The sequence below is a fragment of the Phasianus colchicus genome, unplaced genomic scaffold, assembly GCF_987193195.1.
Source record: "Phasianus colchicus unplaced genomic scaffold, bPhaCol1.hap1.1 HAP1_SCAFFOLD_56, whole genome shotgun sequence".
Lineage (NCBI taxonomy): Eukaryota > Metazoa > Chordata > Aves > Galliformes > Phasianidae > Phasianus > Phasianus colchicus.
In genome coordinates this window covers 120,224-145,446 of record NW_028325233.1, presented here as the reverse complement: position 1 = coordinate 145,446, position 25,223 = coordinate 120,224, and the positions used below count along the sequence as shown (strand labels likewise).

At 54.6% G+C, this 25,223-nt stretch overlaps 2 protein-coding genes and 1 pseudogene across 4 annotated transcripts; 2 read left to right on the top strand and 1 right to left on the bottom strand.

Annotated features, from left to right (window-relative positions):
* The first annotated feature begins 65 nt into the window (after positions 1–65).
* On the top strand, positions 66–9,860 carry LOC149911831 (uncharacterized). The gene is made up of 9 exons (XM_090133286.1): positions 66–99; positions 181–240; positions 1,766–1,913; positions 2,196–2,301; positions 2,461–2,570; positions 6,370–6,467; positions 6,620–7,034; positions 9,062–9,328; positions 9,713–9,860. The coding sequence occupies exons 1-9, from the start codon at positions 66–68 to the stop codon at positions 9,735–9,737; spliced, it is 1,263 nt and encodes a 420-aa protein (XP_089989412.1). The 3' UTR covers positions 9,738–9,860.
* On the top strand, positions 9,788–13,659 carry LOC149911830 (uncharacterized; annotated as a pseudogene).
* Positions 13,660–19,713: 6,054 nt separating this feature from the next.
* On the bottom strand, positions 19,714–24,457 carry LOC149911829 (zinc finger CCCH domain-containing protein 11A-like). Of its 3 annotated transcripts, none has more exons than XM_090133249.1 (8): positions 23,191–24,457; positions 22,642–22,849; positions 21,877–22,000; positions 21,337–21,399; positions 20,999–21,085; positions 20,374–20,709; positions 19,991–20,067; positions 19,714–19,869 (listed from the first exon to the last, which is right to left on the bottom strand). In XM_090133249.1, the coding sequence occupies exons 2-8, from the start codon at positions 22,693–22,695 to the stop codon at positions 19,813–19,815; spliced, it is 798 nt and encodes a 265-aa protein (XP_089989375.1). In that variant the 5' UTR covers positions 22,696–22,849; positions 23,191–24,457; the 3' UTR covers positions 19,714–19,812. The 3 variants fall into 3 exon arrangements, with proteins under 3 accessions (XP_089989375.1, XP_089989376.1, XP_089989377.1); XM_090133250.1 differs by having other exon boundaries at positions 22,642–22,813; XM_090133251.1 differs by having other exon boundaries at positions 22,642–22,757.
* Between the last annotated feature and the right edge of the window lie 766 nt (positions 24,458–25,223).

The window sequence follows — 25,223 nt, the reverse complement described above, 5'->3', positions numbered from 1 at the left end:
ATCTGTGGGAAGGCAGCCCTTGCCACTCTTTGGAGGAGAGAACCTATACGTTTGCTGTTTGGGCCATGTCATTCCCTGACCTGCCGTCAGTCCTCGCAGGTCACTGCAGAAAAAAACCCCAGGCCCCAAGGTGCAGTGGAAGCTCTCCTCACCTGTGTCTGATCACATCTGTGCCTGCAGGTCCTCTTGGTGAATTACCAAAGCAGAGTCCTGTTCCTGAGCCTGGGCTGGATGCCAGAGGTAAGTCACCAGCCTACATCTCACACTCTCTGCTCATATGTGGTTGTGGTAGTTCAGGAAGGGTTCAGCTTTTCACTGCCCGGTGATTTCTCCTGCACGAGAAGCCTGGGTGCCAGCCAACTGCCCACCTCTCCAGCTTGGCAACTTTCGACCCAAGTCTGAGTGCCACGTCATCAGCTGAGCCCCTTCCAGTCACTGCAGGTCCCTAAGGAAGAGAGAGATCACAACACACAATGGGAATGTTTCTCTTTACAGCTGCGCCTATAAGCAGTGTCTTGCCAAAGGTTCAGCATAATCTGCTCCATAAGCCTCCTGTGGGGCTATCCCAAAGGAAAGGGCCTTCAGATCTTCCCTTCCCCTTCCAGCCCCTTCCCTTCTGCAGACAGTTCTGCACACGGTTCCTTCTTGGACTGGCACGGTGCTGCTGCAGGCACCTAGCAGCTATTTGCCAGATGCTGCTGTGTAGCAGGGAGAGAAGAGTGCTGTGGAGCTGGCATTGTAGTCTAAACAAGTACCTGGCCATGTCTGACAGGAGCTGCTCTGTGTTTGTGTACAGGTGCGGGTGGAGTCGAATGGTCTCCAGCTTCCCAGCCGAGCTCAAGGACAGAAGCCCCAGCAACTCGTATTGGTATGCCATGAGTTTTTGCTTCCTTTGAGAGATGCCAGCTCACAGTCCTAATGTCAGCCGGGCATGTCTGCAGGCGTGAGTGAGAATGCACAGCTGCATGTGCGTGCCCTGTCCTCACACGATCCCCTGGCACCATCTGCTCTTCAGTGATGCCCTTGTGCAGTTGTGTAGATTGCAGTGTGTGGTGGGAAGTTCTCCTCATGCTTTGGCTGCAGAATTGCCTCCAGGGAAGGCTGTGCCAAATTCTCGGCTGCTTCCTGTGCTGGAGCCCCACAGGCATCCCAGGGTGGCTGTTGTCTTTGTTGACTTCACCGAAAAGACCGCTCAGTTCAATACTTTGTTTCTCTAAGATTTATCTTAATGCTTTCTGTTAAGGTCCTGGGGGATGGAAAGTGGCATGGGAAGATGGAAAATATTCCAAGAGACTGTCCCATTTACTAATGAAAATCATGAAGAAGGCAGCACGTGGTGAGTGTATTTCTGTCTATACCCTGATTAAACAGATCCACACGCTCTCCTTCTGCTCTAGTGAGATTTGTTTAGTCAGACAACTACCCAGCCTCAGGAGGCGAGGGTGGGCGAGTGCAAAAGGAGTCTTAGAGCATGATGGAGAAGAAGGAGCAAATCCATGGCCCAGGAAGGTCTGGACCGTGGCAGAGCCAGAGTGTAAACAAAGCTGAGAGGCCAAAAAGAGGTTCCCTATGGCGCTGCCTTGATGTGCAGTGCCTTAGGGAGTTCCCTTTGCTTCGCTGGAATCAGGGAAGCATTGCAGCCCGAGGATTTTCACATGTTCCTGGAGGCCAACAAAGTGAAAGACAACATTTTTGGCCATGTCAGACCTCTCGTGAGACTGCCAGTAGGGCACAAGACACAGCAGTGAGCACATTGTTCCTCCAGGTGTGGAAGATGAAGGACGTGCAAACGCCACAGAAGATCAAGTTTTACTGAAGTACTGCCTGGCACTGACTGCAGCTTTCCTGGTTTCCATGCTGGCAGCCATGATAACGTGCTGTCTGCTTATCCGGCGATGGAGGCAGAGAAACCAGTGAGTTGTTGTTCACCCCCACCCCCATCCTGCCCAACTCTTTAATGTAGGGCTGCTGTGAGCCAGGAGGCACTTGTAGTTCCAGAAGCACAGAGGCCGGTTAGTTGTTGGCTAACGTGGTCTGAGATTTACGCTATCAGATGTTTGAATTGGCACGGCCGTTCCTGCAGCCCGTTCTTAGTGCTGGGCCTGAGACAGGCTGAGAGCTGAGGGCGGCTCTTTGCCATTGAGGAAGGAGAGCAGGGGCTCTCCTGTGCCCTCAGCACGTTCCTCTCTCCGCAGGCGCCTCGCTGCAGCTGATGGAGCCCAGCACGATGTCTGCGGCCACAGTTTGCCCTCGTCCTGCTCTCCTCAAGGGGCCTGGCAGATGGACATGATGCCAGCAGCCGTAACCACCTGCCCACTGGCCGGATGGCACCACCAGGGCGGCCCCTGCCAGACCTGACAGCAGCCGGGCCCAGCTGCACCCGTGGGCCCCACAGCCCACCAGGCTCTGCAGCCTGGGGGGCATCAATACCACCTCCCGTCCCCCACCGCCATCTTTTAGGGGACGGGAGGAACCCGCTTGGCTTGGAAGCTTGTGCTCATCGGCCAGCACCCAAACAACGGCACCCTGGCGGATAAGCAACAGGCCCAGCAGCCCCCCAGCCGCCCTGGGCATCAAGACCACCCCCCCGTCCCCCACCACCATCCTTCGGGGGTCGGGAGTGGTCCCTCAGGGTGTCAGCCTGGGGGCAGCCACATCCTCAGGGAAGCCTGAGAGGCCTGGCAGCCCCCAGCACCACCTCTGCCTTCGCTCTCCCCTCCAGCATCCATCAGGGGATGGAAGCGAGCCCAGCAGTGTGTAGACTTGGGGACATTGGCCAACCGACAGACAACCGCTGCCTGGGGAAAGCCAACTGGCCCAGCAGCCCCCCGTCCCCCTGGGCATCATCACCACCCTCCCACTCCCCTCCACCATCCTTCAGGAGGTGGGAGCGGCCCCCCTAGGTTGTCAGTTTGGGGGCATTGCCCAACACCCAGAAAACCACCCAGAATGCCAGGGGGAAGCAGGCCCTGCAGCCCCCAGCCCCCCCAACACCACCTCTGCCCTCCCACTCCTCTCCACCATCCATCAAGAGGTGGGAGCGGCCCCCTCAGGGGGATCATCATGTAACACCTGTAAAAAAAAAACTGTCTGGGGGAAGTATGACAGGCACAGCAGCCCCCTGACTCCCGCCCCTTCCCCCCCCAGCATCACTTCTGCCCTCCCACTTCTCCACCATCAGTCAGGAGGTGGGAGCACCCCGTGTGTGCGTTTGGGGGCATCATCTGACAGCCAGAGAACCACAGCTGGCATCAACCGGGGCTTTCTAGGCTGTGCTGTACCAATAAATAGAAAGTACCATCACAATTGTCCACACTGTTGTCATGTCACTACCTGACCCACGAGCAGACCTTGTGTGCCACTTGGCATTGGCAGACAGCCACTGTCGTGTGGGAATGGCTTTGAACTCCAAGAGTGGAAACTGAGGTTGATGTGTAGAGAAATCCCTCCCCCAGAGGCAGCGAGGCCCTGGCCCAGGCTGCCCAGAGGCTGCGGGTGCCCTACGTCCCGGCTCGGGCAGGAGACAAGGGTGGCAGTTCATTATGCAAAAGCATCAGTGCTTCTGCATGAGCTTTACCAGACAGCAGGCAATCATTTGCTCTGCAATAGGAACCAAGCAAGAACTATGAGCACATTTCCTCCCTCCTCTACTTCATTTTGCTTTGTGGGCTGGACCAAGAATCTGAACGTGGAGAGAGACGGGAGGAAGGCAGTGCTGCAAGCCTCGTATGCCTGCTGCCTCACTGCTCACTCTGTGACTGCAGTCGCCTTAGCAGAGGCACAGTCCGTTGTGCTACCAGCAGTGCCCAGCTGCCACGATAGCACCCTGCAGCTCCTCTCCAGCACCTGCCCTAGGCCACTAATTTCTCAGCATCCTCCAGGAGGTGCAACATTCCCCCATTTCCTCTCAGCTCTCAGCACTGCTGCCCTCCTCAGGAGCTGTGGCCACAACCAAAGCAGCCGTCAGTCAGTCAGCTGTAAAAGCATCCCGGTCCTCTGCAAGAGGACACAGTGCTCCTGTTCCGACAGCTTCCCTCAGCAGCCCAGCGCTGAAATGCTTTGTGGGGCTCCTTTGAGCAAGCTGCTGAGGACAGAGGCAGTCACATCAGCTGCCTATACATTAACTGGGAGCTGTTTTTATGTTCATCCCTGGTCAACACATCAGAGGGTTCTTTCTTTAACATCCTTATTATACCTTTTTAACTGAGTATGACTGTTTTCTAAAGAAGTTTTCAGCACTACAAATAATGATATTCAAAACATCTATATGGAATATAGATATTCCAAATGAATTAAAATTAAAAGGGAGGAAGGGAGGAAGGGCGGAAGGCAGGAAGGCAGGAAGGCAGGAAGGCAGGAAACAAGAAGCTGCTTCCTTCAAAAGTCGGAGTATTCTGACGAGGAGAAAACAGCAAAACTAAGCCTGCCATCACCACGTCATTGCCATCAGGGCTCCAACTAAGGCAGCCAGCTGAGCAGGGAAGAACTTCCATTAGATGCTGCTCAGTGACGGCACCCAGAATGAAGCAGCAAGGATGTTACGAGTAGGAGACTGCAGCACCATTTAGCAATCCCCACCTACTAATATTTATTATAACAGCTCAAAAATCCAGATTGTTTGTAATTACTGTTTTTAATTAGAAGACAACCTTGCAGCTGTGAATCTTTATCACTGGACTGTGAGATATTTCTGGCAGTGAATTCTCTCTTTGTACCATTGGTTTTGTAGCAGTCATTGTTAGGCTTGCCTTGTTATCCCTCTGGGTTCTCTGTACACGTCCCTTTCTGAAACTGTACTTCTCACTGGGGAAACCCCCTGACAACCTTTCCTCTTCTCCTTTAGACTGGACATAAGGAAGAAGTCTGTTACGATAAGAGTGGCACTGGTGCAGGGACACTGAGGGACCCTGGGGATCTCTGGAGCCCTGAGCACTGGGGATGGATGGGATGGAGGGCACCATCCCTGCCCCATTCCAGGAGGACCAGTGCCACCCCAGACCTTCCCTCGTGCTTTGTGGGGCTGTGCAGAGGAGGAGGGTCTCGAGGTGTCCTAGGGATGGCCCAGGGTCACTGTGCAGATGGGGCAGGGGATGTAGCTGCTGTCCCCAGGGGACCCACGTCCTGCCCTGGGCTGCTGCCAGCCCTTCTCCTGCCCAAAATCCTGAGGCACAAACCCTGCTGGGACAAAATCCTCAGATGGAAAACAAAGATCTGAAGAGCAATGCCCTGATACCACAGCCCGACACAGATGGATAAGCTGCTTCATTAACAAGTCCAGCTTTTACAGCGGGGCTGGCAGCATCTGTGCTGCTGTTCACCTGCAGTCAGGAATGTCACACTGCCTTTTTTTCAACCCACATTTACTCTTTCACAAAAGAGCATCAACTTCTGATATTTGTTCTGCAAACTGGGGAAGAGTAACCCGCAGAATGCTAACTGCTGCAGAGGACAGGTTGGAAGACAGCCGCTCCACACGCCCATCGTGCCACAGCAGCTCCTTGCTGGATGTGCCTGGCATAACTGGTTGGCTCCTGACAGCAATCCCTCACAGTGGGGAGGAAAGCAGCACTTGCACAGCTGGTTTTAAGAGCGCTAACCAAGTTCAGCTAAAACGCTCAAGGGAGACTGTCTTCAAGCACGGTCACAGGATGTGTTTGTTATACTGAGGACTAAAGGAGATCACTTCAGATTGACATCAGGGAGGAGACGGGGTAAAACTCCCCGCTGGCCCACACTTCAGGATCTGTGGCATGTTTTTCTGCACAGCTGCCGTTTCTAAATTTGGAAAGAGACAGTAAAACATACCTGGAAAGGGTTGAGAAGTCAGGGTCTCCGCAGCTACAGAGAGATGTTGGATGCTTCTTTCTGTGGGAACGTTTGTGGAAAAGTGACTTTAGGTAGCTTAAATCTCTGCCTTCTGACACAGGAGCAAAATGGAGCCAGGAATGTATTCTTACTTCCATAATAAGAGTGTCAGAAGGAAACACCCTGAGACTTCTTGTAGGGGTGTCCATTTGCTGTCTCCCAAAAACCAGTCGGGAGAAAGGCACAAGAGGGGTGTGCCCTGCCAGCTCCAGGTCTTAAGACCTTAGAAACCCGGTCTCTTTCAAAAGTTGAGGGAGTTTCCATTCTTAGAGCTCAGCCCTGAAGCCTTGCTGGTTCAATTCCTCTCAATGATGCATCTAAAAGATGCAGTGCAGGTGGGCAAAGGCTCCACAGCTGTACAGCATCTACGGGACAGCTCTTATTGAGCCGGCAGGTGTAACTGCTTCCCGAGGAGCAGTGCAGCCATAAAGGCATTCCAAAGCACCTCTTGCTCTTACATGAACGCATCATTGGCTTCATCTCACTGCCGTGCTTAATTCCCAGTGCTGACAGGTCTGTCCGGCAGCTCTGCCTAGAGAACCAGCATTTGTTTCAGGCACGTGTCCTGAACGAGTCACTTCGTTTCAGCGAGTTTAGCATCAGTGAGAGCTTCCTGCCCCAGCAAGTCTACCGAGCACCTGTGTGCTCTTACATCCCCGCACCACGCCGTGCTGCTCAGCGAGTCCAGCGCAGCTCTGCAGGACCCGGGGGACTACAGAACACGTGCCAGCGGTGAGCTGAGCTCGTTCTTCAGGTCCTGCTCCGGGCTGTGCCCTTCTCACATCCCACGCACCGAGCCCGGCCGGGCCACCGCTCGGTTCTTCCTCGGAGGAGCAAGCGGCCAGAGATGCCGCCGCAGGAGCCGTGAGAAAACCGGGCAGAGATGCGCGCTCGGCTTTCAAGAAGCGCCAGCAGCTCGGAATCGGCCTGGAGAAAGCGATTCTGGGGAAGCCGGAGACGCCGCACGTCTCAGCGCGGCTCCCGCAGGAGCGGTGCCGTTCGACGGCGTCGCCACGGCGACGGCGCCTCAGCGCCTCAGCGCCGGTCCGTCGCTACGGCGCCGCGCCGTCCCCGCCGAGTGACGTCATCACGCCGCGACCCGAGGAGGCGGCCGTGCGGAAGCGGTGCGGGGCGCCTCGGGGCTCCGGGCGCCGCCTCGGCTCCTACAGGTGGGTGTTCGGGGGGCGCCGGGGCGGGGGCCGGGGTGAAGGCGGCGGGGGGGCCGCGTGCCGCTCTGCCTCGGCCCCGCGGGGTCTCCGTTGTGCTCGGGGCTTCCCTCGGCGGGGGCGGCTGCCCTGCGTCTCGCCGCCTCCCCCACCCCGTGTCTTCCGCTGCCCTCCCCCCCTCTCCCCCTGCCGCTGATCGCCCGCACCCCCCAGTCCCTCTATGTGCCCCCCGGGGTTACACCCTCCCCCGGTCTCCCTCCCCTCCAGTCCCCCCGTTCTGATCGCCGTAGTCCTCTTCCACCCCTCCCCTCTGTGCCTCCCCCATTCTGATCCCCAGGGTCCCCCCCCCGATCCCTCATCCCTCCCCAGTCCCCCGTTCTGATCCCTGGTGTCCCCCCCCCCCCCCACCGCTCTCCCCATTCTGTCCCCTAGAGTCCCCCCCTTTCCCAGTCTCCTCTATCTGACCCCCGAACCCCCTCTCCTCACCCCGAGTGCCCCCACTCCAATTCCCCCATTCTGATCCCCAGAGTCTCCTACCACCCCCCATTCCCCTCTATTTGACCCCCAGGGTCCCGTGTCCTCCCTTCTCCTCCCACCTCCTGGCCCCTTTTTTCTGACCCCTAGAGGTCCCTGTACCCCCCTGTGCGCTCCTCCCTGACCCCTGGAGTCAGTTCCCTCATTCTGACCTCCAATTCCCCTCAGCCAGACCCCATAGAAGCCTCGCACAACCCCTGGCTCTTCCCTCCCACCCCTCCCTCCACCCCCAGATGCTCTTCCTGCCTTGTAGAAACTCTGTTCACCCCTTTCCCCCCACAAGCCACTAAGTTTCCCCCCAGACTCTTTTTCGACCCCATAGACATCCCACTCTCCTCCCCCCCAATACTTCCCTAAGGTGTCCCCCAGACTCCCCTTCCACCCCATAGAAGCCCCCCACAACCCTCCAGATTTCCTCTGCCACCCCTTCTCCATTCCTAGACCCCTTTTCCTCCCAACAGAGACCCAACTCACCCCTTTTTTCCCCCACACAACCCCCCGTCCAATCCCAGACCCCCCTTTCTGCCCTACAAAAGCCCCCTTTCCACCCCTCAAGTTCCCCTCCACAATGTACCTGTCCATCCCCAGGTCCCCTTTTCACTCACAGAAGCCTTGTTCTGCTCTTTTCCCCCTCACAACCCCCTCTCTCCATCCTCAGAGCCCCTTTCCACGCCACGGAAGCCCTCCACAATCCCTCAGTTTCCCCTTCCAACCTTTCTCCACCTCCAGACCCTCTTTCCACCTCACAGAAGCCCCACTCACACCTTTCCGCCCATAGATTCCCCACGAGCCCCGCCCTATATAGCCCTGGAGGCATGCAGAAGAATCTGGAGATGTTGTAGAGGGGTTTGGGGCATCCAGTTGGTCCCCAGGTGGATCCAAGGTGTCCTTGGATTCATACGGAAGGATCTGGAGATGTCCCAGAGGGATCCTGGGGTGTCCAGGGGCTCGCGAGAATGGTCCTGGGGGTCCCTGGAAGGATCTGGAAGCTCCCAGGATGGGTCCAGGAGCTCCAAGGAGCCACTGGGATGATTTGGAGATGTCCCAGTAGAGTCTGGTAGGGTCCAGAGAGTTCTCATGTGGGTCTGAGTGGTCCTGGAGTCATCCCGTCATCAGAGACATCTCTGGGGATGTCCCAGAGAGGACTTGGAGGGTGCAGGGGGTTTTCAAATTGATCCAGGGGGTCCTTGGATTCATCCAGAAGGGTCTGCAGACGTCCCAGAATGATCCTGTGGAATGTGGGGGGGTCCTGAGGTGGGTTCAGAGGGTCCTATTGTCTTCTGGAAGGGTCTGGAGATGTCCCATGGGTGTCTTGGGGTCCCCAGGCGTTCCTGGAGTCCTCCAGAGGTCTCCAATGGGGATTTTGAGGACAACCTCACATAGTGACACGTTCTCGCTCTTCTTTGTCCCCGCGGGATCACCCCCAATAATGTCTGTTTCCATTAAAATCAATACTATGTCACTTTTCTTGTATATTTTTTGCCACTTCCTTTCAGAAATGGATGGTTCCCACCAATCCCTGTGCAAAGCCCCACGGAAACAATCCCCCCAGGGCCACCGGGTGACACCGGACAACCACTTGTCCCCAAAGTTCTCACCGTCACTGTAACCATGGAACCTGGGGCCGTACCAACGTACCTTGAGAGCCCCATCCGCGTCCTACAGCTCCTGGACGCTGTCACCCTGGCTGTCCATGACTGTCCCATGCTGTCCCCCCTGCCATGGTGGCACAACTTCAGCACGGTGCCATCCTCATTGAAGAGGTGACGAGGAGGGGTACAGGGAGGGGGGCAGGGGAAAGTTGGGGGACACGTGGGGTCTGGTGCAGGTGTGACATGGGGTTGGTGGTGTCACCATCATTGAGTGTCACCTTCACTGGATGCCATTGGGTGTCACTGAATGTCACTGTCTTCAGGTGACGCCGTGACACAGGGTGACCTCGATGTGGAACAGCCGTGACGCAGTGTCCCCATCCCTGGCTGTCACTGTTGTTACCGTCATCTGGTGTCACCATCACTTGTGTGCCACCATCTATCGGGTGACACCATTCCCTGTACTCTGACCATCACGTGGGGGCAGGCACTGGCGGCACCACGTTGTCACCATGTTGTCACTGAGCCTCTCACTGTTCTTTGTCACCCCTCCAGACCTGCCTACCGCAGGACCCGGTGACACCGGAAACCTCTGTTGCTGTCACCATCGTCTGCCATGAGGACAGGGACATGCACGGTGGTGAACTCTGCCACCACCAGAAGGGACTGTGTGACACCAGTGTGTCACAGCCGTGATGCGGTGTCATCACCATTGGGCGTCACTCCTGGCAGCTGGCGCCGGGTGTCACCGTCATGCAGAGGGGACAAAAGGACCCCCTGGGGACATTGGGCCGAAGCTGGGGACACCGTGACCACCTGGAGGACTTCCCGGGGAAGTGGGAACACCACATGACAATGTCACACCACCAAAGTTGGAAACATCCGTGTGTCACACCCCAAAGCTTGGGACACCTTCACGGCACCCTGGTGGTGTCATATCCTAGAGTTGTGAACACCCCCCAGAGTTTGGGACAGCCCTCTGGAGACGCCGTCTGTGCCCTCCCCCACAGAAAACATTGTTCCCATGGGGCGGGGTTGACACCCCTCACTTTTCTAATTAAGGTTTATTTTTGATAATGGAGGATGGGGGATGTCCTCCCCATGTAAGTGATAAAGGGCAGAGGAGCGGCTGTGGGGCTCCGTGTGTCACACTGGGGATGAACTCTGGGGACAGAGGTGACTGCAGCATTCTGGCCCCATCGCCCCTATGGCCCCATAACCACTACAGCCCCATCTCGTAGCCATCCCTTGTCCGTATCCCACAACGTTATCCCATCCCATATCCATCATATCCACCCCACAGCCATCTCAAACCCATCCCACATCCATACCCCCACATCCTATCCCCATCCCTAACCCTATATCCATAGCCATTCCGAATCCTTATCCCCACATGCATCCCATGTCCATTCCATCTACTTATCCCATGCCACTATCATCCCAATCCCATCCAGTGTCCATATTTCATCCCCAATCCATCCCACATTCTTCAGTGTTGGTCCCATGTCCATCCCAAGCCCATCCCATATATATTCCATTTTCCTATCTCCCATTCCATATTCACCCCATATCCATATCCCCACACCCCAACCCTACATTTCACATCCCAATGCACATCCAACATCCCAACCCCAGCTCCCAAGCCCAGTTCCAAACCTCATATCCCAACCCCACATCCAAGCCCCACCTCCCACCTGTCAATCCCAGTCCCATCTCGCACCCCCTATAGCAGTAGGGCGCACCCCGAGGCCCCACCCACGGCCCGCCCCCTGCCGCGCTCCTCCCACCAACAGCGCAGCGCAACGCCGCACCGCCCCCGGGCTCTCATTGGGCAGGAGCCGGTCCGTCCCGCTCCCGGGCTCTCATTGGTCAGGTGCCGGTCCGTCCCGCCCCCTGGCTCTCGTTGGGCACGTTCCGATCCGTTCCGCCCCCGGGCTCTCGTTGGTCAACGGCAGCGGCGCTGGCTCCGATTGGCTGAGGCGCGGCGCGCGGGAACGGCCGTTGGCAGCTGGCTCAGAGCTCTTCTCCCTTCAGGCGGCGGCGCTCCCGCAGCCCGGGCCGCCCCGCACCGCCGCTGCGCGCCGGAGCTGTCCGGGCAGCACCGAGACGGAACCGCGGCACGACGGGAGCGGTGCTGAGCACAGCAGAGCCGGAGCCGGGAGGGACAGAGAGCGGCGCCGGGACAGGGGAGGAAGCCTGGTGGGGTGAGGGGCTGGGAAGGCGGGGGGGGGGATAGGGAGGCAGGCGGGGCTGCAGCGGCTGTGGTATCGGGGTACATGGGGCGATAGGGGTGGGTACAGGGGGATTTAGGGCAGCAGAGGGCTGTAAGGGGGTAACGGGGGGACACGGTGCTATAGGGAGCATTGGGGGGTGGGAGGGGCTGGGGAGAGCTACGGGGAGGGATATAGGGAGCTGGGGGAGGACCTAAGAAACTGTGGCTCTATGAGTGGCTGTAGGAGGAATAGAGGTGGGATAGAAGGGGATGTGGGGCTACAGGGAGCAGTGGGAGGGCTGTAGGCGTGGTATAGAGAAACAGGTATGACAGGGGTCTGTGGGTGGGATTGGGGGGGAAGTAGAGAGGTGTAAGGTTATAAAAGGCTGCAGAGAGACAATAGGGGGCTTGCGTGGGCACAGCGAAATAGAGGGTAATGTGGGGCGACACCAGGCACTAGACGGGAATGTGAGAGAGAAGACCCAGTTGGAGGCACAGATAGAGGCAAGCTGAGGGGGATACAGGGGAAGAATCTCCAGGGGGCGGGGAAAAAAAAAACAAAAGGAAAAATGAGAATGAAAAGTAAGAAAAAAGAAGATGGAAAAAGAAAAAAAAAAATGGAAGTGCTGAAAACAGGGAAAAAAAGAGGCACAGAGGAGGAGAAAAAGTAAAAAGCAATCCATGTATATCAAGAGAAAGCAAGTAGGAAAGCTAACTGCAGCAGAGCAAAGGAAAGCAACCTTGCAGGAATGGAGGAGTGTGGGAAGAGCTGAGCCCCGGCCTGGCACAGGAGCTGCACGGCAGGAGAAGAAGCTGAGCGCAAAGGTAAGAGGAGCTCCTTGGGGTTTTTTGTGGGCTTGAAGCAAAGCTGAGAAGCCGTGCCCGGGAGGAGGTGTGGGTAGCTCCAGGCCACCTTGTTGTCTCCCCAAGAGATGCGGGCTGTGGGCTAGGCAGCGGGCAGGAGTGCTGGCCAGAAGCAAGCATCTGTGTGGAGAAAGGCAAAGGGCGGAGGAGGTTGAAGGGGAGCTACCGGGCATGGGCTTGCTCAGCAAGGGGAGCAGAAGCCTGAAGGGCACAAGAAGGGAATAGAGAAGGGCATGCAGAAGGAGAGAAGCTGCGAGCAGAGTTAAGAGGCACTTGTCAGAGCAGCAAGCAGAGCAGGCAAGTGTTGAGATTGGGAGTGAGTAGCAGGAAAAGGCAAGAGCACCAAGAAAAAGGAGGCGAGGGGCATGCAGCTCAGGTAGGGAAAAGGAAGGGCATGCAGCTCAGGTAGGGAAGGGAGGGGACAGCAGCGAAGCTGTGTGTTATGGGAAGTAATGTCAGTGATCTGAATGGCAGTCACCTGCTGTTCTGCATGGGGCTGTTGTGGAAGTTTACTGTTCAGACTTTCTTAGTGAGGTCTCCCTAGATTGTTTCTGTCCTATTTCTACACTTTGTTTTTTTCCAGTCCTCTACAATGAACAGCCCTGTGGCAATGATGCAGAATCTGCATCTGAAGGACTGAGAGGAAGAACATCAGAAGGCAGCAGCTGCAGTGTGTGGTGTTACAGGGCAGCGCTGCGAGTGCCTCCCAACTTGGCACTCCATGTCTTATCTGGTTGTACTCAATCAATAAACGATCACAATTACGGACTCACAAAGAATAAGGCTGTCTTTTTCACCTTAGAAGAAAAAGGGGGTGATGGCAAGGAATGAGAGGCAGGTGAGGTCAGCTGTACAAAATCCCAACACAGATGTTCATTAACAAGTCGAGCTTTTTCTGCGGCGGTGACCAGCATCTGTGCTGCTGTTCACCTGCAGTCAGGAATGTCATATCATCTTTTTTTTCAACCCGCATTTACTCTTTCACAAAAGAGTATCAACTTTTGATACTCGTTCTGCAAACTGGGGAAGAGTAGCTTACAGAATGCTAATTGTTGCAGTGGACAGGTTGGAAGACAGCTGCTCCACCCACCCATCTGCCACAGCAGCTCCTTGCTGGAGGTGCCTGTGGTAACTGCTTAGCTCCTGCCAGCAATCCCCTCACAAAGGAGAGCAGCACTTGCACAGTTGGTTTTACGAGCACTAAACAAGCACAACTAAAACGCTCAAGGGAGACTGTCTTCAAGCACAGTCACAGAATGTCTGTTATACTGAAGACTAAAGGATATCACTTACAAGAATAGCAGAATCACAGAATGGCCAGGGTTGGAAGGGACCTCAAGGATCATGAAGCTTCAACCCCCCTGCCACTTGCAGGCCCACCAACCTCCACATTTCACACTAGACCAGGCTGCCCAGGTTCCCATAAATCTGGCCTTGAACACCTCCAGGGATGGATGGGGCATCCACAGTCTCTCTGGGCAGCTGTTCCAGCGCCTCACCACTCTCTGTAAAGAACTTCCCCCTGACATCCACCCTAAATCTTCCCTCCCTCAACTTCAAACCATTTCCCCTCGTCCTGCAGTTTTCTACCCTTTCCAAGAGTTGACTTCCCTCCTGCTTGTAGGCTCCCTTTAGGTGCTGAAATGCTGCAATGAGGTCACCCCGCAGCCTTCTTTTCTCCAGGCTGAACAAGCCCAGCTCCCTCAGCCTGTCCTCATAAGGGAGGTGCTCCAGTCCCCTGATCATCTTTGTGGCCCTCCTCTGGACCCTCTCCAACAGCTCCCTGTCTTTCTTGTACTGGGGGCTCCAGATCTGGACACAGTACTGCAGATGGGGCCTCACAAGAGCGGAGTAGAGGGGGACAATCACCTCCCTGTCCCTGCTGGCCACCCCTCTTCTGATGGAGCCCAGGATCCCATTTGCTTTCCCACCTGCAAGGGCACACTGCTGGCTCATGCTAAGCTTTTCATCTATCAGGACCCCCAGGTCCTTCTCCACGGGGCTGCTCTCAAGGACCGCTCCTTCCAGTCTGTATGGATGCCTGGGATTCCTCCGGCCCAAGTGCAAAACCTTGCACTGTGCTGTGTAGGACCTGATCAGGTTCACCCGGGTCTGCCTTTCCAAACTGTCGAGGTCCCTCCGAATGGCATCCCTTCCTTCAGCCGTGTCAACCGCACCACTCAGCTTGGTGTCGTCAGCAAACTTGCTGAGGGTGCACTCGATTTCACCATCGATGTCATTGATAAAGATGCTAAAGAGCACCAGTCCCAAGACAGACCCCTGGGGGACGCCGCTCATTACTGGCCTCACCTGGACATAGAGCCATTAATAACCACTCTTTGTCTGCGGCCTTACAACCAATTCCTTATCCATCCAGTGGTCCACCCATCAAATCCACATCCCTCCGGTTTGGAGATCAGGATGTGGTGGGGGACCGTGTCAAAGGCCGTGCTCAAGTCCGGGGAAATGACATCGGTCACCCTCCCCTTGTCCACCGATGCCGTCACTCCATCACAGAAGGCCACCAGATTGGTTAAGCATGACTTCCCCTGCTGAAGCCGTGCTGGCTGTCTCGGATCACACGCTCACTCCTCATGTGATCAAGCATGTCATCCAGGAGGATCTGTTCCATCATCTTCCCAGGCACAGAGGTGAGACTCACCGGCCTGTAGTTCCCGTGTCCTCCTTGCTCCCTTTCTTGCCAACGGCAGTGACGTGACCCTTCCTCCAGGCATCCGGGACCTCACCAGACAGCCACGACTTCTCAAATATGATGGAGAGCGGCTCGGCAGCCAGCTTCTTCAGAGCCCTGAGATGCACGCCATCCTGCCCATAGACTTGTACACGTTCACTCTCACATCTCACCATCTATCTGCTCCATAGACTTGCACACGTTCAATCTCATCAGGCAGTCTCTCTGCTCTGCCCTCACAGCAGGGGGTATTTACCACCCCGGTCCCCACCTGGAGGTTTATGGATGCAGTGCTCAGGGACGTGACAAACTCTGGAATCCTGGCTGCCAGTGAAGACCGAGGCACAGAACTCATTCTGTACCTCAGCCTTCTCTCCATCTGTTGCAGGCAGTTCTCCTTTTACATTTACAAAGGAGGCACACTTGCTTTGACCTGTCTCTTCTGGCCAATGCACGTGTAGAAAGTCTTCCTGTTGTTTTTCACGTCCCTCTCCAAGTTCAGTTCTGCGCCTTGTGTTTCCTGATCCCACGTCTGCAGGTCCAGACATCCCTGTATTCTTCCCAGGTGACACGGCCTGTTAGCCCTGTATTGATTGCTCCAGGTGACACGGCCTGTTTGTTAGCCCTGTATTGCTCCAGGTGACACGGCCTGTTAGCAGAGCTCGTTGCTCCTTGCTTTGCCCCCAGCTGCCCAGCAGGTCTGCGCCGAGCCGATGGGCTTCCTGCGTCCTCTGCTTTCTATTCAGAGGGACGGAGAGCTCTTGTGCTCTCAGAAGGGAAGGCAGCCTTGAAGAGCAGCCAGCTTTGCTCACCATCTTTGTTTTTACAGACAGATCCCCAGAGATCTGGGCCATCAGCCCGTGAAAGCTTAAAGCTCGCCGTCCCAAAGCTCAGGTCCTGCCCCACTCCTTGCCATGCCCACATCCCTCGGATCACCAACCCCACAAGCCGTGCTCACTGCAGCCAGGCTGCCCCAACCTGAACGCCTTTCACTCATCATCTCCTCCGCACTGCTGAGCAGCAGATCCAGCCACACTTCACCTCTGGTCGGTCTGCCCAACGCCCGGAGCACAAAGTGACCATGGCTGCATTCCAGGAGCCTCCTGGAGCTCCTGGAGCTGGCCGTCTGTCCTTCCAGCAGATCTCCGATGGCTACAGTCCTATTTTTGGAGAAAACTGGTATTTCTGGGTGAATATGTCCTATTTTGGGGGAGAAAACTGGTATTTCTGGGAGAAAACGTTATATTTTTGTAAAGATAACTGGTATTTCTGGGAGGAAATGTCCTATTTTTGGGAGAAAATGTCATACTGAGGATTGTAATGTCATATTGTTTGGAGAAAACATGAGGTATTTCTAAGAAAACTGTGACTCCCTGGAGAAAGTATCACATTATGGGGAAGGGGGGGTATTGTAATGTTGTATTTTTTGGAGGAAACATGAAGAATTTCTAAGGAAACTGATATTTCTGGGAGGAAATATCATATTTTTGGAAGAAAATTTCATATATCTCTGATAAAGCTGGCATTCCAGGAGAAAATATCATGGATTTTGGAGAATGCTTGTATTTCCGGGAGAAAATATCTCATTTTTGGAACAAATTGTCGTATTTAGGATTGAAAAGTGATCTTTCCGGAAGAAAACATCGTGTATTTGGGAGAACACTGATATTTGTGGGTTATAACGTCGTTTTTCGGCACTAGTGACACGAGAGAAGAGGCCGAAGCCCAGCTCACTACAAGCTCCCTTCAGGTAGTTCTAGAGAGCAGTAAGGTCTTCCTGAGCCTCCTCTTCTCCAACTGAACAACCCCAGCTCCTTCAGCCGCTCCTCGTGAGCTCTGTGCTCCAGACCCCTCGCCAGCCTTGGCGCCCTTCTTTGAACCCGCTCCAGGGCCTCGATGTCTTTCTGGCAGTGAGGGGCCCAAAAGTGGACACAGCACTCGAGGTGCAGCCTCACCAGAGCTGAGGACAGGGGGACAATCACTGCCCTGTTCCTGCTGGCCACACCGTTCCCGATGCAGGCCAGGATGCCATTGGCCTTCTTGGCCACCCGGGCACACTGCTGGCTCATTTCAGCCCAGCATCCATCAACACCCCCAGGTCCACTTCCTCTACGCATCTTCCAGCCGCTCCGCCCCCAGCCTGTAGCGTCGCCTGGGGTTGTTGCAGCCAAAGCGCAGGAGCCGGCCTTTGGCCTTGTTGGAACTCATCCCATTGGCTTCAGCCCAGCTCTCCAGCCTGTCCAGATCCCTCTGTGGGGCCTCGCTACCCCCAGGCAGATCCACACTTCCAGCCAGCCTGGTGTCATCCGCAAACTTCCCGAGGGTGCACTCAGTGCCCTCAGCTCATCAAGAAAGATCTTGAGGAGGACAGGCCCCAGCACCGACCCCTGGGGAACAGCACTGTGACCCACAGATACCACTTTTCTCACAGATACGTGACATTTTCATCCGGGAACACTATTTTAGTCCCCTACACATGATCTCTTCCACCAAAAAACAAGGACATTTTCTCCCAGATAGACCACTTTTCTCCAACTATGTGACCGATTATCTGGGAAATACCCATTTTTTCCTAAAAATATGGCGTTTACTCCCAGAAATACCAGCTTTCTCACATACATGTGATCTTTTCCCCCCAAAACAAGACATTTTCTCCCAGAAATACCACTACTCTTAGAAATACCTCATGTTTCATCCCAAGAATACTACTTGACGCTCCTCAGGATCACACTTACTCCCAGAAAAATGGCAGTTTCTTCCAGATAGACCAGTTTTCTCCCAAATACACAACATTTTCTCCAAGATAGACCACCTTTCTCCCAAAGATGGGACATATTCCCCCAGAAATACCAGCTTCGTCTTAAAAATACGGCCTTTTTTCCCAAAATACCAGCTTTCTCACAAACACCTGTCATTTTCCAACCAAGGATGCTACTATCTCCCAGAAACAGCAGTTTTCTGAGAAATACCTGACATTTTCTCTCAAAAGTACTACTTGACACTCCTCAAGAGGACATTTTCTCCCATATTTACCGTATTTTCTCCCCAAAGGACCAGTCGTCACACCAAAAATACCACAGTTGCTCTCGAATAGAAGACATTCTCTCCCACCATTTCCGAGTTCTCTCCCTCAAGTATGTCATTTTCTCCCAGAAATACCACATTTCAGTGGTAAATTTCACCTTCTCTTCCAAAAAGAGGAGATTTGCTCCCAGAAATACCCCTTCTCTTAGAACTACCACACGTTTTCTCCCAAAAATACTGGATGACAAAACCAAATGGAACACTTGCAACCAAGAAGAGGACTGGCACAACTGCAGAGCGGTGCCATCCTCATTGAAGAGGTGACGAGGAGTGTACAGGGAGGGGAGCTGGGGACAGTCGGGGGACATGTGGGGTCTGCTGTGGGTGTGACATGGGGTCGGTGGTGTCACCATTGTTGGTTCTTCCCTTCACTGGATGCCACTGGGAGTCATTGAGTGTCACTGTCTTCAGGTGACACCGTGACACAGGGTGACCTCGATGTGGAACAGCCGTGACGCAGTGTCCCCATCCCTGGCTGTCACTGTTGTTACCATCATCTGGTGTCACCATCACTTGTGTGCCACCATCTATCGGGTGAGAACCATTCCCTGTACTCTGACCACCGCATGGGGCCAGGCACAGGCAGCTCTGCGTTGTCACCATGCTGTCACTGAGCCTCTCACTGTTCTTTGTCACCCCTCCAGGCCTGCCTAGAGCTGGACCTGGTGACACTGGAGTCCTCTGGTGCTGTCACCATTGTCTGACATGAGGATGGGGACACGCACGGTGGTGAACTCTGTGCCACCACCAGAAGGGACTGTGTGACACCAGCGTGGCACAGCCGTGACGCGGTGTCATCGTCATCAGGTGTCACGTTCGGCAGCCAGCATCGGGTGTCACCGTCATGCAGAGGGGACAAAAGGACCCCCTGGGGATGTTGAGCCGAAGCTGGGGACACTGTAACCAGCTGGAGGACTTCCTGGAGAAGTGGGGACACAGCATCATGCTGTCACACCACCAAAGTTGGGGACACCTTCATGGCACCCTGGTGGTGTCACGTACTGGAGATGGGGACACCCCCACAGTGTCACCCCCACGGACCACTTTGTTCCCATGGGTCGGGGGTTGACACCCCTCACTTTTGCAATTAAGGTTTATTTTTCGATAATGGGGGTTAGGGGATGTCCCCCCCATGTCCCCATGTAAACTAAGCATGCACGCTGCAGTTTTCAGCCTAGGCTTTTAAGAGCAAAGCCAGAAAATTCCACACCGCTCAGTACAAAGCTGTGCGATGATGAGAGTGACTCAAGCTCTGCCCAAAGGATGAAAAGTAGCATCAAAACGGCTGAAGAGAGGGGGGACAATGAGGCAAGGTAGCACTGCAGAGAAGTCAGGAGAACACCTCTGCCTTCTGGGATCAGGCAGCCGGCGGAGCCTCTCTTCCCCCAACAGAGACGCCTGCAGGGTGAGGGGCACACGCTCACTTCTGCTCAGTGCTGCCCCGAGAAACTCAGACAGCTCGAGACAGCTGTTCTCTAACTCAGCGCGCCTGTGCTCAGGCCGTGCTACTTGCAGTTCTGTGCACGTGCTTTGCAGGCAGTGCGTTTATGGGCAGGGCCAAGGACTGGTGCGTCCATTGCTTCTATAACCTGCAGCATCCCCTGATGGAGATGTGGGAGTTCTGACCCAGCGCCGCGAGTGGAATAACGAGGAGGTGGTGCAGCAGCTCACTGAGTGCCACTGGACAAATCAGGCCGTGCGCTCTTTGTGAATACAAAGCTCCAATTGTTTATTGATGGACTGCAACCAGAGTGCCAAGTTGGGCTGCTGCCACGAAGCCGCTGCCTTCTGATGCTCCTCCACTCAGTCCTTCAGCTGCAGCTTCTCCATCATCTCCACAAGGCTGTTCATTGTGGGGGACTGGAAAGAAAGAAAGTGAGCGTCAAAGTAGGACACCGCTTCCCCCAGCATTCTACAATCCCCTTCACATCTGACAGACAGAGAACAACAAGAGCCGTGTCTGTGCTCACCGAGGACTCACCTCTGCACGTGCAGCGGCAGCTCTCAGAGCAGCCTTCTTCATTTCTGCTCTCCTCTCTTTTTGTCGTTGTCGTCTTGCTATAGAGAAAGAGGAGAGAAATTCAGTTTGTCAACAGCAAAACCGCGGAAACATGGGTACATGAAAACAGGTTAGGAAGCCTCTCAGGGAAGGGTATTTCCAGTGGGACAAGCAGAAGGCCGTCATGGATTTCATGGGAAAAGAGAGGGTTACACTTTCTGGCACTTCCTTGCCATTGGACTCGGCAGCCTTCTACTCTTTTCCCCTCTCTGCAGAGAGAAGGAGAAAGCAAAGCAAATCCTAAACAAACTCCATGCACCTGATAAGGGAAGCACCTCACCAGGGCAGCTGCAGCACCTTCCTACCTCTTCGCTTTGAGGTCTGGAACCGCTCAGTCGGCGCTGGGGCAGGCCCAGGGTGTGTTGCTGGAGCTGGCACACCGCCTCTGCTCTGATGTGGGCTCTGAGCCTTCTCCCCATCGCGCTCCACCTTCACTTGTTTCTTGGCAGGCCACAGCTCTGCTTTTTGCTCCTCTTCCTCCACTCCCTTGCGCTTTCTTGCAGAGGTCTTGTAGAGGGAGTGGTTGTCAACTGCAGGGGAAGGTCTTTCCCCTCTGCTGGGACCTGCTGTTCCAGGAAGCCCTCCTGGAGCCTGGAGAGGAGCTTTTGCGTACATCTTGCCGTTTGGCTCAGCACCTCTCCCTGTTTGAATCAAGCAAGGGGAAGCAGCAAGATTAAAAGAGAGTCACACACTGCCTTCGGTCTGCAAAATGGGCCACAGTGCTAGGAACTCTCGAGTGTTCACAGCAATGGACCTTGGGATCTTGGCTGAACTGTGGGCCATTTCCAATTGGGACAGGAAAGGCAACTGTAATCCCCAGGGATTAAGATCTCAAGCAACACGCAACGACAGCAGTCCCAGGAAAGGACAGACAGAAAGCCTAACTAGAAAGACAGTGCACCAAACCCAGATGCTGCTGTGTGTCTGTACCTCTCTTGGGGGCTGTGCCACACTCCATGCTCCTCCCCTGGCTTCCTGCAAGGCTGCGCTTCACTGCAAGCCTGCTTGCATCAGCTTCTGTCAGAAAGGAAACAAGAAAGACATGAAGAGCATCTCTTTGGAGGAGCATTTTAGCACAGCCAACCACAAACTTCTGCTCCTCAAGCGTAGTTTCTTCAATTGGCCTTTCTGCTGCTACAACGCTGTGCCATTTCTGCAGTCAGCACAGATCTGCAGTGCCCCTTCTTTTCTCCTCCATCCCACACAGCCCTTCATGCAGCCCTATTTAGAGGCAGGTACCCACACCACAGCTCACAAGAGCTTCTTACCTGGGGAGGCTTTCCGTTTCCCCCCAAGCCCAGCACCATTCCATGGACGCGCAGGCTCCGTCCCTACAACAACAGATTGTGTGTTGATTTCACAGACACCAGGAGCAGCACTGTCCTGTTAGCCCACGTCCACCACAAAAACCAAAAGACACTCTTCTACAGCCAGAACAGAAACTGATCTTTAAACTGCAGTGCACTTGCACAAAGCACTACTGCTCTCATTCCCGCTCAGGTGGCAGCAGAGGAACCCTGGTCTGCCTGACAGCTCTGCATGCTGCAGAGCAAAGCTGCGTCAGCACACAAAACGCTATCAGCTGCAAAAGTCGAGACACGGATTTTTTGTCCCTACAGGGAATGCACTCAGCTCTGAGCACCACCACTTACACACACACTTCTGTCTCACTGCTGCCATCTGTTGCTGTTGGCCTCTCTAATGCTTCCACCATGATTACCGGACATCCCTGCAGTGCTGCACCGCTCAGAAGTAATACTTAAAATGCATTCTTCCATACTTCATGACAGAGGACTGCAGAGACTCACTTTTGCGTGGTGCTAAGGATGGTCTGTCCCCATCGCGTCCCTCTGTGCGCTGCAAGGCGCTGTTGGATCTCTGGCAGCCTGCTGGGTGCTGCTCCCTAGCACAGGGAACCGCGCCGCGCTGCTTCTGAGGAGAGAAATAAAGGAAGGGCCATGGAAACGGGCACCCAACGTTTGCAAAGAGATGCAGCGTTCCAGATGGTGCCAGAGATGGGTATCAGAGTGCTGAGACGTTAGTTATCACTAACGGAAACATTTGGGAGCGCATTCACAACATCTGCACGCGCTGCAATTTCTGGGCATATCCAGCTTTCTCATCGTTCAGGTGGAGAAGACGGGCGCTCTCAGACATCACTTCGGGGGGTTAAACCAACACACCTGCAAACACCAGCATTATTCCGAGGGAAACAGTGACTTCAGGTGCCACAGTTCAACCCATGCAAAATTACCGTACACAGCCTTAGCTCTTCACCACTATTTCTTCCCCACCCTTTACTACTGCAGGCAGCTAGAACAAACTTCTCAGCAGAAACCCAGGGCAGCTGGCAAACCATAACCAGGCGCAGCTGGCAGGAGGGCAGTGCCCGCTCTCTGCTCCCACCCTGCCCCAGCAGGTTAAGGAGCCTGGCAATGCTGTCCTGTTGCTGCAAGTGCACAACCCAGCCGCTTACTGAGCTAACAAAGGACCAGCAGGGCTCCCCCTGCTCCACCCCTTCCCCTCCAAAACCAGAGAAAGGAGAAACCCAAGCGAAAGAAACCCAGCCATACCTTTCCACGCGCAAAGCAGCGATGGTAACTGCGTCCGTCTCCCTGCTGAGACATGCTGGGGAACGTCTCAGGGGAACCTCAAGTTCCCAGGGTCCTCTCCACAGGGACTGCCTGCACTGTTGGAAAGAGCTGGCTTCACTCTCTCTTCAAGTGCCTCGATCCCCAAAATCTCCTTTTGGAAAGGAAAAAGAAACCCTAAGGAAAGAACCTGCAAGTGAAAAACAGTGAGGAAGAAGCATTTTCCCAGCATTCTTCTGCTGTGCAGTTTAGACTCTTGGGCAGGGCAATGTCTCGAAACCAGCTGGTTACAAGGACTGTCCCCAAAATACACCCAGCTCCTGTACAGCTGCCATGATTTCTGACAGCAAGTGTTCTCCATCTCCTCAATAGTTACGCGCCTTGAAGCACATGGCTGGTGTTGCTGTCCTGAAGAAAACTCCCTCTGTCTCACCGCCAGCCGGGACGAGGGCTGATGCAGCGTGCCCACCCCAGCCCAGCTTTCCTGCTGAGACACCTCCCAGCAACCACCCAGCACCAAACCCAGCTCACCTGCTCGGCCTGCTCAGCCTGAGCTGTGCCCAGCTCACGCACACGCCGCAGCGGTGCTTCCGACGGGCTCTCGCAGGGTGATCTCTCAAGGAAAGCTCACAGCTCAGTCTCTGCGTGCAGCACGCTCACCAGAGCACCAGCTCTGCTCACCGGCTGTGCCACAAACGCTCCCACCTCGGCGATGACTGTGACCTCAGCGAGTGCCCGCATCACTTCTGTGCTTCCATCATAAGCAAAGGGCGTGCTCACCTCCCAGATCCAAATTTTAGGAAATCAACACCACGGTCTCCCAACGGGTTTATTTAAGTAAAAGAACAGAGAAATTAAGATGACCCTCGTGCAGCCAGTTCTTGCTCAGGTGCTGCACGATCGGACCAAGGAGATGTTACCCCCAGGCTGCCTCCAGCTTGGAGGATTTGAGCTCCCAAGCAACTAGCAAGCATTTGGATGTGCCCTCCCCCTGCTTTTTACAAGGACAGACGAGTCCTTCTTGGGATGCCAGCTATTCTGCAAAGGCGGAATAGCTCTGTTCTTGGGCCGCAGCTCCATGGCCACGCGCTTCTCAAATACTGGGGCTGCATTACCTCCTGGGCATCCACACGTGCTCTGACTCTCCCGCAGGGTTTCTGGCTTCCTGCTGGGGAGCTTCTCATCTTCTGCAATATCATTCCTGCCTCCTCTGGTACCATCCTGGGAGATGCTGCAGAGCTCATGAGCCTGAACTACCTTCCTCCCATCAGCAGCTGCTCTTGGCTTTAAAGAAGTGCCAGCACCTACGAATCAGCTTGGAGAAAGTAATTCTGGGGACCCAGAGACACTGCAAGTCTCAATGCAGCTCCCACAAGAACGCTGCTGTTAAATCCATAGAATCATAGAATGGATCAGGTTGGAAAAGACCTGAAAGATCATCGAGTCCAACCGCAACCTGACCATACTCCCCTAACTCTAACAACCCACCACTCAATCATGTCCCTGAGCACCACATCCAGAGCTCTTTAAACACGTTCAGGGACAGCCAGGACACATCCCCAATTAGCCAGGACTGCTGAAGGATGATGGAGAGCAGCTTGGCAGCCACGTCTGCCAACCCCCTCAGCACCCCAAGGTTCAATCCATCCGGCCCCATGGCTTTCAAAGCAGGTTTTGTTTCTTTAATTATTGTCTCCCATTCTATCTTTTCTTTTAGAAAGGAATCTAAAAGATGAAAAGTAAGAAAGTACTAAAGGGGAGAGGGAAAGAAAAGGGGAGAGGGAAAGAAAAGGGGAGAGGGAAAGAAAAGGGGAGAGGGAAAGAAAAGGGGAGAGGGAAAGAAAAGGGGAGAGGGAAAGAAAAGATGGAAAACAGAAAACAAAATGAAAAAAGGTAAAAAAGGGAAGAAAAGAAGAAAAAGGAAAGGAGAAAAAACCATCCTTCCATCACCATTGCTGCCACAAGCACTAAACCATATCCTGTAACTCCTAATCCAGATGCCTCTTGAACACTGCCAGGGACGGCGACTCCACCACCTCCCTGGGCAGCCATTCCAGTGCCTGGCTGCTCTCTGAGAGAACAAGTTCTTCCTTATGTCCAACCTAAACCTCCTCTGGTACAACTTATGGCCATTTGCTCGGGTCCTGTTTGTTGCCTGGGAGAAGAGGCCAAACCCCTCCTCATCACAGCCTCCATTCAGGAAGTTGTAGACACGTTCCAGGGCCTCAATGTCTTTTTTTGTAGTGAGCGGCCCAAAACTGAACACAGTGCTCAATGCGTGGCCTCACCAGGGCTGAGTACAGGGGGATGATTCCCTCCCTGCTCCTGCTGGCCACGCTATTTCTAATGCAAGATGCTGTTGGCCCTCTTGGCCACCTGGGCACACCTCTGTCCCTGGAAAGGTGATGGAACAGCTTGTGCTGGATGCCATCTCCAGACAACTGGAAGAAAAGGAGGTTATCAGGAGTAATCAGCAAGGGTTCACCAGGGGGAGGGCATGCTTGACCAAACTGGTAGCCTTCTACGATGTTGTCACTGGCTGGGTGGATGTAGTGCATGTGGTC

What these genes read in the sequence shown, in the direction of transcription:
- LOC149911831 (XM_090133286.1), top strand. Translation starts at nt 66, where the DNA reads ATGTCATTCCCTGACCTGCCGTCAGTCCTCGCAG. An exon ending in CCTGCCGTCAGTCCTCGCAG is followed by an intron (nt 100 to 180) that starts GTCACTGCAGAA and finishes CTGTGCCTGCAG; the next exon opens with GTCCTCTTGGTGAATTACCA. An exon ending in CGATGGAGGCAGAGAAACCA is followed by an intron (nt 1,914 to 2,195) that starts GTGAGTTGTTGT and finishes CTCTCTCCGCAG; the next exon opens with GCGCCTCGCTGCAGCTGATG.
- LOC149911829 (XM_090133249.1), bottom strand. Translation starts at nt 22,695, where the DNA reads ATGTCTCAGCAGGGAGACGGACGCAGTTACCATCGCTGCTTTGCGCGT. An exon ending in GCTGCTTTGCGCGTGGAAAG is followed by an intron (nt 22,001 to 22,641) that starts GTATGGCTGGGT and finishes TTCTCTCCTCAG; the next exon opens with AAGCAGCGCGGCGCGGTTCC. An exon ending in CTGCCGCTGCACGTGCAGAG is followed by an intron (nt 19,870 to 19,990) that starts GTGAGTCCTCGG and finishes CTTTCTTTCCAG; the next exon opens with TCCCCCACAATGAACAGCCT.